The sequence below is a fragment of the Girardinichthys multiradiatus genome, chromosome 15 (assembly GCF_021462225.1).
Source record: "Girardinichthys multiradiatus isolate DD_20200921_A chromosome 15, DD_fGirMul_XY1, whole genome shotgun sequence".
Classification (NCBI taxonomy): Eukaryota; Metazoa; Chordata; class Actinopteri; order Cyprinodontiformes; family Goodeidae; genus Girardinichthys; species Girardinichthys multiradiatus.
Window position 1 is genome coordinate 15,173,595 of NC_061808.1, and position 17,475 is coordinate 15,191,069.

The 17,475-nt window shown below is 40.4% G+C and overlaps 1 protein-coding gene across 7 annotated transcripts in view; it reads left to right on the forward strand.

The window, feature by feature from the left end:
• Positions 1 to 16,708, forward strand: part of tulp4a (TUB like protein 4a) — a 30,088-nt gene extending 13,380 nt beyond the window's left edge. For 4 of the 7 annotated variants that reach the window (XM_047388139.1, XM_047388138.1, XM_047388140.1 and 1 more), the window contains 11 exons: positions 625 to 786; positions 3,401 to 3,581; positions 5,037 to 5,144; positions 5,308 to 5,477; positions 7,065 to 7,289; positions 7,441 to 7,675; positions 7,928 to 8,072; positions 9,667 to 9,838; positions 9,965 to 10,058; positions 10,145 to 13,449; positions 14,100 to 16,708. In XM_047388139.1, coding sequence (XP_047244095.1) covers positions 625 to 786; positions 3,401 to 3,581; positions 5,037 to 5,144; positions 5,308 to 5,477; positions 7,065 to 7,289; positions 7,441 to 7,675; positions 7,928 to 8,072; positions 9,667 to 9,838; positions 9,965 to 10,058; positions 10,145 to 13,449; positions 14,100 to 14,216 — 4,914 coding nt within the window. In that variant the 3' untranslated portion in view covers positions 14,217 to 16,708. The remainder of the gene's footprint in view (positions 1 to 624; positions 787 to 3,400; positions 3,582 to 5,036; positions 5,145 to 5,307; positions 5,478 to 7,064; positions 7,290 to 7,440; positions 7,676 to 7,927; positions 8,073 to 9,666; positions 9,839 to 9,964; positions 10,059 to 10,144; positions 13,450 to 14,099) is intronic. The other 3 variants (XM_047388142.1, XM_047388143.1, XM_047388144.1) reach the window with 3 other exon arrangements.
• The last annotated feature ends 767 nt before the right edge of the window (positions 16,709 to 17,475 follow it).

The window sequence follows — 17,475 nt, forward strand, 5'->3', positions numbered from 1 at the left end:
TGGCGGGTGGTTTGCCGGAGAGGAAGAGCTGCGTGTCATCTGCGTAGCAGTGAAACTGGATGTTGAAGTGGCAGAAAATGGAACCGAGAGGAACGACATAAATAATAAAAAAAGAAGCGGCCCCAGGACCCAGTGTGCCAATAATTGTGGAGAGTGCTGTAAAAACTATTTAAAGTATAATAAGAAATAATTATGAAATAGTTTAAACAACAGTTTCTCTTTTACAAGGTCTGGATGGAGGGACTTTTTTGTACTTTAAAGAAATCAATTCGGTATTAACAATATTGCATATTAGATTTTAAAGGACTGCACGCCATGCTGTGTTATATTTTACCAAGTCATTTGAACAACATTGTAATTTAATATTTAAAATGCAATTTGCAAGCAGTTAACAGATTTATTGCTTCTGTTTATGTTACCAAATGTTTTATACATTTCATATAAAACCTGATAAATTGCTGTGTTTGCTAAACAGGTTACAGTTTATTAAATAAATAAAAAAAAGGTTTACTGCTAGCCTATAGTATAGCTAGTTGAAAGAACTTTTAATCTATTGCTAATCTACACACCTCGTAGCTAAATTTTACATTTCTAACTTTTACTGAAATGTGATGATCGTTGCAGGTGAGCGACTTCACCTGGTCGCATGATGGCACGCAGGCTCTCATCTCGTACCGTGACGGCTTTGTCCTGGTGGGCTCTGTCAGCGGACAGAGACATTGGTCGTCTGAGATCAACCTGGAAAGCCAGATAACCTGTGGAATCTGGACTCCTGATGACCAACAGGTAACTTACACATCCTACAGACAAGTCGATTAGGTTTCCTATTTTTCCTATCTCTCATTTTGCCCTGGGTGACTTGTCTATCTTTTAAGTATCTTTTGAATATCCATTGATCACTTTGGATGTTTTTGTTTCTGGTTCTTTTGAAATGAAATTTCAGAACATAATTTTTCTGGTGACTACATTCAGTTCTTGAAAAGTTATTTTCCTCCATACAGATTTGTTTTCTTTTTTTCTTTTGCTTCTTGCCACATTTAAATGTTTCAGATCTTCAAACATATTTTAATGTCAAACAGAGATATGTTTATTAAAGTGGATAAAAGCAATCTGAAGCAACTGGGCACTGTGTGGAAAAAGTAATTACCCCCTTCCCCTAATAATTGGTTTTGCTAACCCTGCCAGCACCATCTGCCATGAAGTCTTTGCTATAACTGGCAGCAAGTTTTTAACGTCACTGTGGAGGAAATTTGGTCCACTTTTATTTACGGAAATGTTTTAATTTAGCCACAGGGGTGGCTAAACGACCTGTTTAAGGTCTTCCGGCTGCATCTCAATCTGATTTAATCTGGACCAAAACTTTCATCGGTCATTGGCCATTGGAGGTGATGTTAGGATGATTGTCCTGCTGTAGAACCCAAGTATGCTTGATCTTGAGGTAACAAATGGATGGTCGGATTGTCTCCTTTAGGATTTTTTGGTTGAATTGAAGTAGAATTCATGGTCCCATTAAATATGGCAAGTGGTACAGCAATACAGCAGCCCCAGAGCATCACACTATTACCATCGTGTTTGACTGTGTGTATGATGTTTTTTTTTTTACTCAAATACTGTGTTGCTTTTCTGACAGACATCAAGGTGTTTTTTAGGAATTGTAAGATGGGTCTATGTTTTATTTTTTTGGTCAGCTCTGATTTTTGCCTTGGAACTCTTCTATGGATGCCACTCGTGCCCAGCTTCTTTCTTCATAAACACTGACTGTAACTGAGGAAAGTGAGGTCTGCAGGGCTTTAGTTGTTCTGGAGTTCTTTTGTGACCTTCAGGATGAGTTGCCAGATAGCCTGGTTATTCCTGGGAAAGTTCACCACAGTTCTGTTTTTTTTTTTTTTGTTTGTGGAAAATGGTTCACCGCTGTCCCAAAGCCTTAGAAATGGCTTTGTGACCCTTTTTAGGCAAATAAATATCAAATTTATTTTAATCGCTTTAGATCAGGCAACAATGGCTTGCTTTTGAGATAATTTGGCCTACTTCATGTTGTCAGACAGGTTCTGTTTATGGGATTCTTGATTCAACATGAATGGCAGAAATCAGACCTGTGTGTGTTTTGTTTTTTTTACCTGCTCATCCAAACAAATGGACAGACAGTGCTTTCACACCAAACCTTTGGAAGGCTTTGTACCGTGCCAGGGTCCAGTTCCTGGATCGGATTATGCCGGTTTGAACCTATCACAGACCCTGAAACGAACCTGAGAACCGTACCCTGGCACGGTTACAACCGCAGGTCTCGGCACGCTTTCTCAGGACCCTGGAGCGGTTCGCTTGCAGTGTGAATGCTTGCTAGCCCAGCGTTCCAAAAGCAGGAAGAGAGGATGTAACCTAAGAGCAGCGCATTGGATTAGAAGAACAAGAGGAAAAATAGTAACAGTGCAAATCTAAAGACAAAAAAGTTTTAAATATGTTTTGTGAGGCTATGTGGAGTAGTGAAGAAGTGTGGGCACAAAGCTTTCTTTTAAACAATGAAGTAGCAACAGAAACCCAAATAAGACGGACCGTCTTCTTCGTGCTTTTTTTTCTTCTTGATCAGCACAACGCTGCCCCCGTTTGCAACTACATGACGTTGTTTGGCCCGGTCCAAAAAGCTTTGTGTGAAAGCCAACCCGGGCCAACTGAAGGTGTGAATTTTCTCACTTTTACCAATTCCTGAATCGATTGCTGGACAGAACAAGCAGTGTGAATGCGCCCAAAAAGAACATTTCTTGCCACTATTCTCCCTGGGGGAAGATCTTCTCCCCCTGCTAGAGCCACAGAGAATGAACACTTTTCTTCGAACTGTTACCATAAATGGTTCAAATGTAGGCTGTTTTGCATTGAAGGACAGCAAATATGTTCAACAGATTTAGACATTATCAGGTAGGTTCACAGGGTCTGTTTAGGGAGCTGCAGAGGGAACCTGAACCACTCTAGCAGCTGTAGATGTGAGTAAAAGAGGAAATCCTGTTGCTTCCCATCTGATTGTATGCAATCTAAATATAGTTCGAAGTGAAGCAGGTTACTCAGCTGCTACAAGGAAAATCTGACTCAAATTCAAACGGATTTTTATTTTACCTCAGCACTATGCCATCCTTATTACTAGATGGTAAAATTTAGACTTTTATTCACAAGACTGGGTTTTTACTTTTGGTATCTAGACAGCTGAGTGTTTAAGAGATGTTTGTAAAAGGCAGCAACGTTTGTTTATCCACCAACTTTATCCACCTTTATTTTTTCCTACAACCTAGTTGTTTTGAAGTAGGTCAAAGTTGACTCTTTCCTTGGTTTCAGCCCGTTTCCCTCACTCTTTTGCTTCTTCCTTTTTTTTCTGTAATATTTTTCAAAGTACTGGTGGTTGTTCTCTCCCCAGGTGTTGTTCGGTACAGCAGATGGACAGGTCATAGTCATGGACTGCCATGGGCGTATGTTGGCCCATATACTGCTGCATGAGTCGGATGGCATTGTCAGCATGTCGTGGAACTACCCCAGCTTCCTGGTGGAGGACAGCAGTGAGAGTGACACAGACTCAGATGATTACACTCCACCCAAAGGTATTCTTCTCAGACCTTTATCTGAACAGAAAACTGAAGGTCCTCGTCTTCAACCTTAACTCGTTCGAAAGGATGAAATGTTATTTTTGCCAAGTCACAAATCTTGCTCTGTTTATGTTTTATGCATAAATCTAAAGTCACATCCTAAAAACAGGGAACCAATGCAGTGTGGAATAGTATCAGGTTTGGCTTCAGTATATTGAACGTCTGGCTGAAAAAACAAAGTAGAGTGTGGGAAAAGTGTTGGATTCCAAGCTATATTCTCTGTCCTGGTGTTCCATCCATCCCTCCACTCACAATTACGCTTCCTCACTTTCTTACACGCTTACCTATGTGCTTACTTGCTTGCGTACTTACACGCTTATTTTTCCTCTTACTCATTCATGCAAATTTTGTCTTTTAAGCCTGAGACAATAGAAATATCTGCCTTAAATTCATAAAACACAAAGTATTCTTACAGATAGACAGAACTCTGCTAATTTGAGCCTAAAAAGCATGAAAGTTGAACATTAAGGTTACAGAATGTTACAGGAAGCACTTCGTCATCTCACCAAATAATAATAATAAAGATATTTTATTCCATATCCTGCCTGCAATATCTGGCAGTCATCTCAGTCTTTTTTTATTTTGATCAAATAGGGAACTTGCAACAATTGGAAGAAATGAAGTCAGTTTGAAGTTTTGATGAAATCATATGACAAAAGGGCTGGATTAACATTTTGGTATAAAAATTTGTACAGTTAATTACTTTATTTTTCTGTCCATGAAGTAGATCTTAGTGACTAAACCTGCACGTCTCCCTGTGTCTCGCTGTTTTAACATGGGTGTTAAAACCTGCAGTCAGTTTTAGATTATGCGGTTTATTGAAGTCTGAAGAATAAGACATAAATACTCACTTACAAACAGGAATTTTAAAAAAAAACCATTTGTGCTTTTATTATGTTGTTCAACATAAACAATAAGCTTTATTTTAATTGGTGCCCGTTTTGTTATTTGTCTCCTTTTATTCTCACCCTAATTACTCCCAGCTGCCATTGTTGTTTTGTGCAGGGCCAGTCCTCCTTCCACTTTAGTCTTCCCCTCTCCTTACCACAGACCAAGTGGTAAAGCTGAAAAGTGCTTACCTCATCAGAAATGCTGGTTATGCTCTAACTCACTAATTAAACCGTTCAATAGGAATTTATTGGCTCACATAGAAGTTATTGACAACTGGACCGAGACACCATTCTACATCTTTCTGCTTCTGCCAAATGTCTTTGTCATAAGACATATTAATGACCCATTAATACTGCGCTACACTGCATGTAAAAGTGCATTTTCTTGTCCAGTTGAGTGAATTTGTCTGTTTTCTTTATACCATCAGCAGTTCTTACAGTATTAAGCACCATAAGCATGCTTTTAAAAATCTCTTACCTCTTGCCTAACAGGCATTTGTTGTCCTTTATGTCCTCTCAGTGCACAGCCAGAAACCTCTTCTGACAGTTAGCTTCACCTCTGGAGACATCAGCCTGATGAATAGTTACGATGACCTCTCACCCACACTGATCCGAACTGGTCTGAAAGGTGTGTCGGTGCTCTAAGAGTTACATTAATGCTTTCCTACCTTTTTTATTTTTTGTTGTCACTCTCTTCTATGTCTAAATGACTGTCTATCCCATTATCTAAAGTGTCTTTAAGTTCATGTTTAAAAGATTTGACACTTATTTTCTTTTCTCTTATGCTGCAGATGTTGTGGTCCAATGGTGCTCTCAGGGGGACCTTCTGGCGGTGGCAGGGATGGATAGAGCAGTCCTCCTCTCCCCTGACACTGCCTCTTCTCCACCCACCAGGAACGCCATTGTCAAGTTCTACAATGTTCGAGGAGATCACATCTACACACTAGACACACCAGCACAGGTGAGGACTTGGAGTTGTGATATGGAAGCTGAATTTGGAATAAGCCACAGCAGCTGGTTTAGTGCATCTAGGGTAACATGTTCTGCTCTGATTAACATTAAATGTCATAAGTGCTTTTAAGATGTGTTTAGTCTTATTTTGTTTAATCTTTCTGTTCATAAGCAGTTTCGAGCTTGGTAGTCTTTCTGTCTGTTACCTGAATGTCATAAAGGGTGTCCCTCAAGGCTCTGTATTAGGCCCAAAGCTTCTGCAGAGTTGCGTTCGACATTCTGCAGTCACATTTGTTCCACCCCAAACAATTACTAAACACTTGAAAACCAATAAAAATAAAACCTCCACAGTTCTGCTGGCTATGGTATTTACACCAGCACCTCTGGTGAATTAGTGTCTTCTCATAAATATATTTTTAATTGATGAAAATCTTTCTGATATTGAACATCTTCTAAAAAAGTATTTTTAAACTGATGTACTTTTATTTACCACACCATGTTTGCTTATATAGCACTTCATAAAACAATGGGAACATGGTGGTGCTGCAGATAAATAAATCTTATTTTTAACATGAAAAAGCTGTATATTACAAATTAAAGTGGCACGTCATCATAGTGATATTATTAATATAAACGTTCCTTTTGAATGATGTTTATCTAGGAGTACAGAGATCTATAACAGGATGTAAACCTCTTACCCCAGCACTTCACTTTATACTTTCTGGCCTCTGTTGTTTACACACAGACTGTTGCACTAGTATATTTTAATGTATAAATCAATAACTGGCTTACTACCCCTGTTTCTAGCTTCCTATACAGCACTTTAAGAATCCACTCGCAGACTTTTATTAGGTGTTCCTTCAATGAGGAATTTCATTGAGATTTACTTGGGTAAGTAGAGGTAAAATAGAAAAAAATATTTCTGATTTTAACTTCTTCTAATATAAACACAATTTTGGGTTCCAATAAATTGAGAAATAACAAAATAATCCTGGATTTAAATTTGAAATTAACTTTCTAGACTCCTCTATGAGAACATTTACTTAAAGTCTGGTGTGGAAAAGTGAGTCACTTCCGGTTTTTACTTTCTGAGATTTAATGTTTTTTTTACATTTTTACAAAAGTCAACCCCAGATATTAATATACTGTAAAACTGAATTTAGTGTTGAGCTTGCCATGAGCATTTAACAACTAATTACATACAAAAAAATACTACGTCCTCAAAGTACATTCTTTATGGTTGTAATTTGGTAATTATAGTTGTTTCATGCATTCATTGCCGGAAACGAAACCAGAGAACAGAAACTGCTGACTTAGATCTTTGACCCAAGTTATTACAGTTTTAAAATGGCCCACATTAATTTCTTCACTATTTAGTGCTTTTTGTTGCTAGTTGGTTCGCTACAAACGTCTATTGTGCTGCATAGGAAAACACCAGCACTTGTTTCCATTTATTGGCAGCTCCTAACATACATGTGCTGTTTTGTTTGAATTTATCTGAGCTACACCCTGAAAAATATACATTGTGTAGGAAGAACTTTTAGCCGGAAGAATAAAGCGTCTGAACTTTGTCCCCTTCTTCTCCGTCGCCCTGCAGCGCCCCATCACTACGCTCTGTTGGGGTCACAGGGACTCGCGTCTGTTTTTGGCATCGGGCCCGGCGCTCTACGTCGTTCGAGTGGATCACCGGGTTGCGACGCTGCAGCTTTTCTGCCAGCAGGTCATTGCCACAGCAGTAAAGGAGGAAAAAGATGTCGCTAAGCTCACCATGCCTTCCCGGCTCTGTACTTACGTCACTGCTGCTTTCGCCCCCACCATCAAGGTAACACTGGGCAGAGGATCCAATTAGCTCAGTGACAGAACAGCCAACGACTGAAACAAAGTTAAATTGATGGTTATTATTGATGAACTCAACAACAAACAGCGTTGTGGTATTGACGGTTGCACTAATACAACAAACTTCATATTTCCAGCCGCCCATCCCGGATCCCAACAACTTGCGGGACTTTGTGAGCTACCCAACATCCGGGAACGAGCGACTGCACTGCACCATGAAGCGTACAGAGGATAACCCGGAGGTGGGAGGACCTTGCTATACACTGTACCTGGAGTACTTGGGTGGTCTGGTGCCCATACTGAAAGGTCGACGGATAAGCAAGCTGCGCCCTGAGTTTGTCATTATGGACCCCAAAACAGATGGTAAAACAGGTGGGCCTACATTTATTTTGTATCAGAACTCCTGGTATACTGATAAAAACATAATTGATAATTGTGCTAACTGGATTTATCGCAGAAACAACCCTAACATCTTCCAGACATTTTACAAAATAGCTCTCGTTTTGCACAGATGGGGCGAGAGGTTTTTGTGTTGTGCCAGTATAGCCCCAACAGATTCAAAGAGAGCCGTTTTGAGAGCTGTACATTTACTAAACTGTGAGATCTGATATTTTGTTTCGTCAGATGAGATATACAGCAACAGTCTGATATCAGCCATGATAGACAGCTGTAACTGCTCAGACTCCAGTGATATTGAGCTCAACGATGACTGGGTCGGCAAGAAATCTCCAAAGATATCCAGAGGAAGCAAATCTCCTAAACTTCCCAGGTAACTCTATAAGATACCCGACCTGCATGTAGGAAGAAGCAGCCGTTATAAAAAAAGGTTGCTTTTTTTCCAATTATTATTTATTTCCAAGTGCCTTTACACAGCTTACATGTAGCACTTTTAAGGATTTTGCAGAAAACCACAAGGGGTGGTCAGATTTGTTTTTCATATTTTATCAATAGATTTAAACACTGAGAAGTCAATAGAAAATAAGGAACTTTTCTTTACTTGGGGTTCTTATGCAGTCTTTAAAAGTCTGGATTAGTGTAGATTAAGATTTTATTTTTGCCTTTTTTAACTTGATATGTGTGGAAAAATAAAAATGAATTATTCTATATTCTGAAAGATAAAAATCTTAATTTCTGGGGAAATGACAGGCTGTTTACACAGATTTATATCCAAATGAAGACCTTTGTTTTTACTTTTCCACAACACAACTTGTGTTTTCGTCCAACTCATTAATCTTTTCAGTTTTTGAGTTACTTGCAGACATACAGTTAACAATAAAGGACCACTATACTTTTTGGCTTCTAGATCTTTTTATTTCTTTCAAATTTCAAGATTCTTGAACTGGTTTAGGTTTAGTATTGAAATTCCCGTTTTTGGAATTTTTGTGAAATGAACGTAAAACTGATCACAAACTGGGATTAAAAGGCTCAAGATTATCCAGTCAAGATTTTACAAAAAATTATAGATTTTACTGGTTTCAAGTTTGCTCAGATGCCCAATTAACAGTGAAATAATGCTTTTACTACAGTGCTGAACCAGAAGCTAACTTCAGCACTGTTTCATTTCCTGATTTGTAAAACCAAAACAAAACAAAAAAACACAACCAACATAAATCTTTTTGTAATCAAATGTCAATATTGTCATAAAAACCGCTGGGAAAATCTGGAAAACATGGAATTTTGAAATGGAAACAGTAAAGGTTTAACAAATCTGCACTTTTCCATGAAAGGTGCAGCTGCTATTAAATGATTTACTACACCATATCAAAAATTAAAAAGTGTCCACATATTAAGAGCATTTGATTTAATCATGTTGCACATAAGGCAACATTTGGCTCTAAAATACTAGTTAAATTTGACTTGGAAGCTGATTTGGAGTTTTAATAAATTCAGTTTTGATTGTATCAGGGATGATGTTTATACTGTGGTTGTTGATGTTAATCCTTTGGACATCTTGACAGGTTCTGCCAGTATTTGAGAGTACCAAAATGTAGATGTCGATTAGTTTAATTAATTAATTTTGTAGCTATTGTAATATTACTTTAATTTCCGTTATTAAAACTTGCATCCATAAACGTCCTAGCACACTGCACATGGTCTCATCTAACCAGAGCATCTTCTTCCACATGTTTGCTGTACCAGTGATGCTTTCAAAGCTTGGGATAATATTTTTAAATTCTAGCAAAATACATAAAGTTTGTGGCTATAATGTTATAAAATGTGTAAAAGCTCAAGGAATATAAATACTTTTGCAACGCATTATATGATAATTTACCACTTAATGAAAACTTTCAGTGGAATGTTTTGTGTTTTTTGGTGTCACTGCATGCCTAAACTTTCCTTTTTATTTGCTACCTTTTCTGTAGAGACTTAGTTTGTCCCTTTACCAACAGGATAAATATAGACCCCAGAAAATCTCCCAAGCTGTGCCGTGCAACACAAGAGATCTCTAGGTCACCACGTTTACCTATAAGAAAACCCTCGATTGGTTCACCGAGTCTGTCGCGGAGGGAATTTCCTCTGGATGACATCAATCAGGTAACTGTAACATCATTTTTGGCATTAAATATTAAAGTGCTCGATAAGGCAGCTAGTTATGGTGCATGTTGTCATATCTGGTTTCTTTTTTTAACAGTTTTCTTTTTGTTTTTTCATGTCTTGTAGCAGAATTACCTCGCTCAGGTCACATCCAATATTTGGGGAACAAAGTTTAAGATAGTGGGATTGGCAGCATTTTTACCGACCAATCTTGGTGCAGGTAACTCGTCAACAACCTCTAAATTAACTGTTAGTAGCTGCTTTCTTTCTTTCTGTTTCTCATTTCACCATTTTCTTCTTTCTTAGTTATCTATAAGACCAGCCTCCTCCATCTGCAGCCCAGACAGATGACCATCTACCTGCCAGAGGTGCGCAAGATCTCCATGGACTACATCAACCTGCCTGTTTTCAGCCCAAATGTTTTCAGTGAGGATGAAGATGACCTTCCTGTCACAGGCCCTGCTGGAGGCACTGATGACAACCCCCCCTGTACTGTAAACATCCCCATTGCCCCCATTCATAGCCCCGCCCAGGCCATGTCCCCTGCCCAAAGCATTGGTCTGGTTCAATCGCTATTAGCTAATCAGAACGTTCAGCTGGATGTGCTTAGTAATCCAACAGCAGCCCCAGTTGGAGCGTCTGCCAGTGGTTCAGACCAAAGCCAGGATGCCATCTTGACAGCCCAGTACACGGTACCCACCAGGTATTCCAGTCCGGGTCAGGTCATTTTTGGGGGGCTTGAAGTGGGTCGGCTAATGGTTGGACCTCCACCACCTCATCATCCATCTCAACAACAACAACAAAGTCAGCAGCAGCAGCAACAGCTTCTACAACATCACCAACAAATTCAGCACCACCAACAGCAACAGCTGCAGCAGCAACAGATACTCCAGCAACATCACCTACAGCAGCAACAGCACATTCAACAGCAGCTCCAGCAGCAGCTTCAGCAGCACATACAGATGCAGCAGCAGCAACAACTGCAACAACAGCACCAACAACAAATACAGCTGCAGCAACAGCAGCAGATGCATCATCATCTGCAGTCTCAACAACAGCACCAACACCATCTTCAACAGCAGCTTCAGATTCAAATCCCTGCCCCTTCCATGTCATCAGGGCAACTTTCAGGAACGGCCCTGCACCAGCTGCAGCCGGGGGCCCTGCAGATACAAATCCCCCACCAACCTGCGGATTTAGTAGCTGACAGAACAGTGGGCGGGGAGCACGAGCACCTGCTAAAAATCAAAACCACCCGGTCAACTCCACAGCTGGCTGATGGTGATACTGTTGTGTTCAGTGCTCCTTTGGAGCTCAGCAAAATGAACCCGCCACCCCCTTACCCCGGAACTGTGGCTGCAGCTGTTGCTGCTGCTGCTGCTGCTGCTTCACCATCAGCTTCCAATGCAACTTCCAGCTGCTCGTCTGGAATAGAAGGGGGTACTGGTGGAACTCCTGCCCCTAGTGAGCTCTGTGTGAAGAAGGGAGACTTCAAACTTTATCCTCCAGGTCAGCAGCAAGCACAGTACCCCACACCTCTGGGCTATGAGAGGATAACAACATTTGACAGCAGTGGAAATGTGGAAGAAGTATGTCGTCCTCGAACACGCCTCGTGTGCAACCAGAATGTCTACACACTCCAGGGACCTGGCAACTCTGCCACGCTCAGGGTCACTTCCTCTTCATCCTCATCTGCAGCTGAAAAGAAAATCCAGCTGCCCTACACCTCTGCTACACTTAACAGACTCACTGCACCTCGCTATTCCATACCAAGCGGAGACCCCCCTCCTTACCCCGATACGGCCAATCAGAATAGTGCTGTGGGGAGGAACCCGAATCAGAGGCTTGACAGCTCTCTGATCCACGCAACCCTCAGGAGGAACAGCCGAGAGGCTGCACTTAAAGTCTCTCAGATGCTGGAACCACCAAGACCACTGCCTCCTAAGGCTAAAAATAATGCACTAGCAGCCTCCTTCCAGCAGAGGGTACCAACAGCCTTATACACATGCAGTCAGTGCAGCAATGGATCAAATGTTGGCGGTACTGCACCAGGGAGTGCTAATGGGATAGCAGGGGGAACAATTATCAGACAAGATTTCCCTCCAGGGAACGGAGCTCCACACAGCACAGTTATAGTTCACTCCAACAGCGCGGCTGCTCTTGCCTCCCAGTCTTCATATAATCTGTTGAGTTCACTTGAGGGATCTGGGAGTGCAGGTGGGGGAGGAGGTAATAGAGACAGGACTGAGTATGTTAACTCAGCATTTACTGAAGATGAAACACTGAACCAGTCACTGAGGCATCTGGCATTACGAGGAAATGATGCATCAGGGCTTGTTGTGAAACGCCCACCTCCCTATCAATGGGATCCAGCTGGCACAGAGGAAGTGTGGATTCCTCAAGAAAGGACAGCAAATGCCCCCCCTGGACCACACAAACCTCCCCCCCTCGTTCTTAGCCCGGCTCAGCACTTGGATGTTACCAGACTGCCTTTTGTTCTTTCTCCAAAGTCTCCCACCAGCCCCAGTGCTGCATCATTCCAGGCTTCTGCAGCAGCTACAGGCTACCAAATCTCTCTCCAGTACCCCCCAGTGACAGCTTATACTGGAGCTCAGCTCCAACCCATCCCAGGGTCACCACGCCCCTGCGCCTCCCCAAAGGAGGTGGTGGCGCCTGTGGCCCTTTCACAGCAGGATGCAACCCTTGTCTTATCGCCAGGCTATTCTCCAAACATAGCCAACCTAGCCTGCTGTCCCCTTCCACCCATGTATCCCGGAGGAAGTTCTTGTGCTGGAATCCCCATCCCGCCCATTGCCCTTCACACACCTTGGGGCACTTATAATTCTTGTCCGCCTATGCCCAGCCCTGCAGTGCCACTACCACCCAAAGCCTCCCACATATCAGCAGACCAAAATGTTCTCTCACTTCCTCCTCCACCGCCACCACCCCCTCCACCACCACCAGCAGAATTGCAGAGCCATGGGTCATTACAGGAGACAATGACAGAGGCAGGGGAAGGATATCAGGAGGTGCTTTCTTTGACTGAGAGCCCTGTTCCACAGCGGTCTGAGATGTTCAGCAAGAAGAACCGCAAGCGGATGGACGGTCGGGCTGAAGAGGCTAATGTGTCTCAGTTAGCTGAAGGCAGCAAATCGAAGAAGGAGGGCAGGGCTCTGGGTGATTTTAACTCGCTTATCTCCAGCCCGCGGCTGGGAGGAAGAGACAAGAAGAAACCGAAAGGACAGAAGGAACAGCAAATGAAGGCTAAGAAGCTGATTAAGGCCACTGCCAATAGTGAGTTCCAGGACAGTTCAGAAAGTGAGCCTGAGCTTTTTATTAGCGGTGATGAGCTCCTCAATCAGTGCCAGAGCAGTAAGAAGGGCTGGAAGAGTAAAAGGAACATGAGAGCTGCCAGTGAGCTGGATGAGATCAAGTGTCGAAAAGCCAATGAGAAGGAAGACAGAGGACTGGGCAGCCAGGGGTTTGTGTATGTGATGGCCAACAAGCAGCCTCTGTGGAATGAAGCCACACAAGTCTACCAGCTGGATTTTGGAGGCCGGGTCACCCAGGAGTCAGCCAAAAACTTTCAAATTGAACTGGAGGGCCGGCAGGTGAGTTAGGTTCAGCTCTGCTCACTTCATGTTGACGTGTGTTCAAAAAGAAAGTAATAGGGCTGCTTGATTATGGTAAATAAAATCATAATCAGGATTTTTTTGGTCAATATTGAAATCCTAATTATCACAATTACTCAGTGGATCTATACATCTAGAACAAAGGAACTTTGGAGCCCACGAGATTAAAATAAATTTCAATTGTTTTTTTCATTTATACTTTTCTAAATTAAATAATGTACAATGTAGCCATTTTTTACCATGTTAATTAGTTTGCTTTTCACTGGGATTAAAATAAATAAAATTGTGATTGTATTAAGATTGGAAAGATTTATTGCGATTAACTTGCTCTTTACTCACACTTTCTTATGCTTCTCCGTCATCACGATGACCCCCAGTTCTCTCCCTGAGCTTTAGCATCTCTATGTCAGGCGTGGACATAAGACATTAAAGGCCCATCTAAGTGACCAAATATATAATCAGAAGTCATTAGAAAATTTCTATCTGGCAAAATACTTTAATAATAATAATTTTTTGTCTATTACAATAGTTTTATTTTTTGGTGTCAAAATTGAAAAGCTAATTTGAATAATTTCATAACCTCTGTAAATTTGTCTGTTCAAATGTTAATGTGTGTTTTAACTTCCTAGGTCATGCAGTTTGGCAGGATTGACGGTAACGCCTACATCCTGGACTTTCAGTACCCCTTCTCTGCGGTCCAGGCATTCGCAGTGGCTTTAGCCAATGTTACTCAACGTCTCAAATGAAATGTCCCCACCCAACTCACCCTGAGTCATACCTTGATTTTAAATGCAACCTGCTGAAGGAGCACAGTTGTTTGGTTTGGAGATTTATAAACTCTTACTTCGGATTTTCGGAGAAAAAGACTGAAATCAACTGTGGCCAATAGATGGAAATGCAATCACACTGCACTACATAATGCTGCCACTAGACATGGTGCAATAAGCATTGACTGCGTTTGTTTTGAACGCCATTAGATCTGCTCTGTTTTGCGTTCGGTGGCACCCTCTAAGCACGTAGGGCCAAAGAGCTGAGCTTGGGTTATCATCATGCAAAAAAATGCTGCTTTGGGTAGAAGACTTTCTTTTCATAGAGACAGATTGTCAAGGTGCAGTTAAAAACGCAGCAGTAAAACTTGAAAACTACACTCTGGAGGTTAAATTACTTTTTCCAGAGGGCACAGGTACTACTGGGCACTGAAATCCATTGCTGTACAAAACTTTAGTGAAACAGTTACTACTTTATTAAACTGCTTTTGCTTATAGTTTATTAAATGAGGTTACATAGTGGAGGTTTTTGTTCTATACCATTCCTGTTGTTTCTATCTCAGTCTGTTTTGGCTGGAATTTAGGCTGATATATGCATCATTTAGGAGCACTACTAAAGTTATGACTTTTCACTGTTTCTGGGAGGAAAACAAACATTGGTCTTTATCAAATCTGCGTTTGAAGGATGAAAAAAAGTCACCCTGCGACACTTAATAATTTATATGTACATGTTTCTCTTTCCAGATAATGATTTTTTAAGAAAATATTGTTACTGTTGAAGATATACGACCCTCATACTTTTTCATCCCAATTTTTCTTACTGGCTTTATTTGGGGAGGCGGAATTTAAATATTGCTGTACACTCAGAGTATTCAGGTGGGAGCGGTTTACAGAATAGCTTTGGCTGACATATCCTATACTTCGATATCTACATATGGTGACACTGGCAAAAACGTCGCCACGGCCTCGACTGAACAACTTAACCTCTGGCATGAAGTGATAATGTCACCTGATGTCACTTCTGTGAAGTGAGTACGTATTTGGGGACAGTCCTTGCTCTTTAGGACCACACTAAAACATCTAAGCATGGTACAGGAAATATTTTTGTATATTTCACCTATGCCATTTCATACTCTTCTCAGAAGGCATGTAAATATGTTGGAGGTGTAAATGTCGTGAAGAGACTTGACTCTGACAAGTTTACACCTCGGCTCCACTGTGTTTAATTTTAGGTGTGGAGCAAAGCTGTAACACCGTAAAATAACTGTAAAGCTAAATCATCATAGTCTAATAAGACTACATCAAAGAATGAAGCTTAGAAAATGTATCCACCTCTTAAGCTGACTGCAAACTGAGAGACGGGTAAAGCTGTTTAAACATTAGCAAGGATCACGGGCAGAGATAAAGTTCAAAGGACATATATGCATTAACTTCTGTTTAAGTACAACGTCGGCTAAAATCACCACAAACGTTTAGGCTTAATAAAACAGGGAAGATGCCGTGGGGCTAAACTCAAATTTGTGCCAAAATATTTACTCAATTTTACAATAGATGCAGTCCAAAGGGGACCAATTCTGTTTTGATCGTTGAATTGGTGATATTACATTTATTAGTGTGATCTTTCCTGATCTCAAAAAAGATGCATGTTGGTCGTTGATTGTAGAAATGGGGACTGAATGAAGATATTTGAAATCCTATGAAAAGAATAAAAAAACTAAGCATGTCATGACAAAACCTTTTTTTGTGTTAGCTGTGCAATATTTTGTAGGAGAAGATTATGTTTCTGTTGCCTTCAACCACGTTTTGATACCGTTCCTTTAGTTCAGTATCTGAGATTGTTGGTCTGTGCATTTTATTTATGAGATTATTTTCTGAACGGATGAAAAAATATCTATACATACTGTATATTGTGGAGTTCTCCAAACATTTTTTTTGTGCGTTGATAAGTTTGAAACAAGTGTAGCCCAAGTTGTGGGGTTGGGGACAAGAACAGGCACCCTAATTTTAAGTTCGCTCCAGATGAAAAAAGACGTGAATGAGTAGGTGCTCGGCTTAATGTAGTTGGTAGACTAGTTTAAGTGTCAAGTCGAGGTGTGTTTGTGTTCAGCCGTGCAGTCTACCAATCCCATCAGTGTTAAATCTATTATATTTAAATGTGTCATGGCTTGTACACATTCAAACACACATTCTTCACTGAGTTGATGTTCAGCATTACGTATGAACTTGGTTAATGATTCACTTTAAACCAATGATGAACTGTTGTAGATATTTTAGGATTGGACTTTTCTTTAGAAAAGATCTGTGCTTTTTATTTGCAGGTGTAGACTTACCTGACAAAAACACTTGAAAGAGTCTGATGACTATGGTGACTGAACGTTCAAAGTGGATGGATAGTAAGGCATGCCATGTAAATTATTTTATAATTGTATATGTCACTCATCTTTTTAATAAAAATGTCATTGTTTGAGAAACACAAAGTTTTGTTTCTTTAAATGCAATTTATTTATAGGTGAAGTCCAGTATGGTGTAGTTCAGACAAACTCTTTGTATCAAAAACATATTTTGAAACCAGTGATTTTCTTTTTATTTCCCTAAAGTACAGAGTATCATTGTTTATTTATTGCTAATTTATGAATAGTTTGCAAAATTTGTAATTTACTAAAGCATATTATTGAAGAATTTAAATACTCAACCTAGTAGCAAATTGATATTAACGAACCAGTTATCAAAAATCCACTTTGTGTTAAATTGCAGATATAGATATTTAACATATTTATAAAAGACTAAATAAATAATATAAAGGATATATGCATATATACAATGAACTGTATTGTAACTACATTACATATGTCAAGAAAAATAAATTAATTGATACATGAAATTATGTATTAATTAAATAATAACAGCTTCCTCCCACGGTCCAAAAACATGACTGTTTGGTTAATTGGTCTCTCTAAATTGCCCTTAGGTGTGAATGAGTATGTGCATCGTTGTTTGTCCTGAATGTCTCTGTGTTGCCCTGCGATGGATTGGCGATCCGTCCAGGGTGTACCCCGCCTCTCGCCTGTAGACTGATGGAGATAGGCACCAGCTCCCCAGTGACCCACTATGGAATGAACGCTATAGAAGATGAATGAATGAATAAGCAATACATCTTAAAAATGGTAACAATTAAGAATTAAATTTAAAAAACAACTTATTTATGCAGTATACAGGTCCTTCTCAAAATATTAGCATA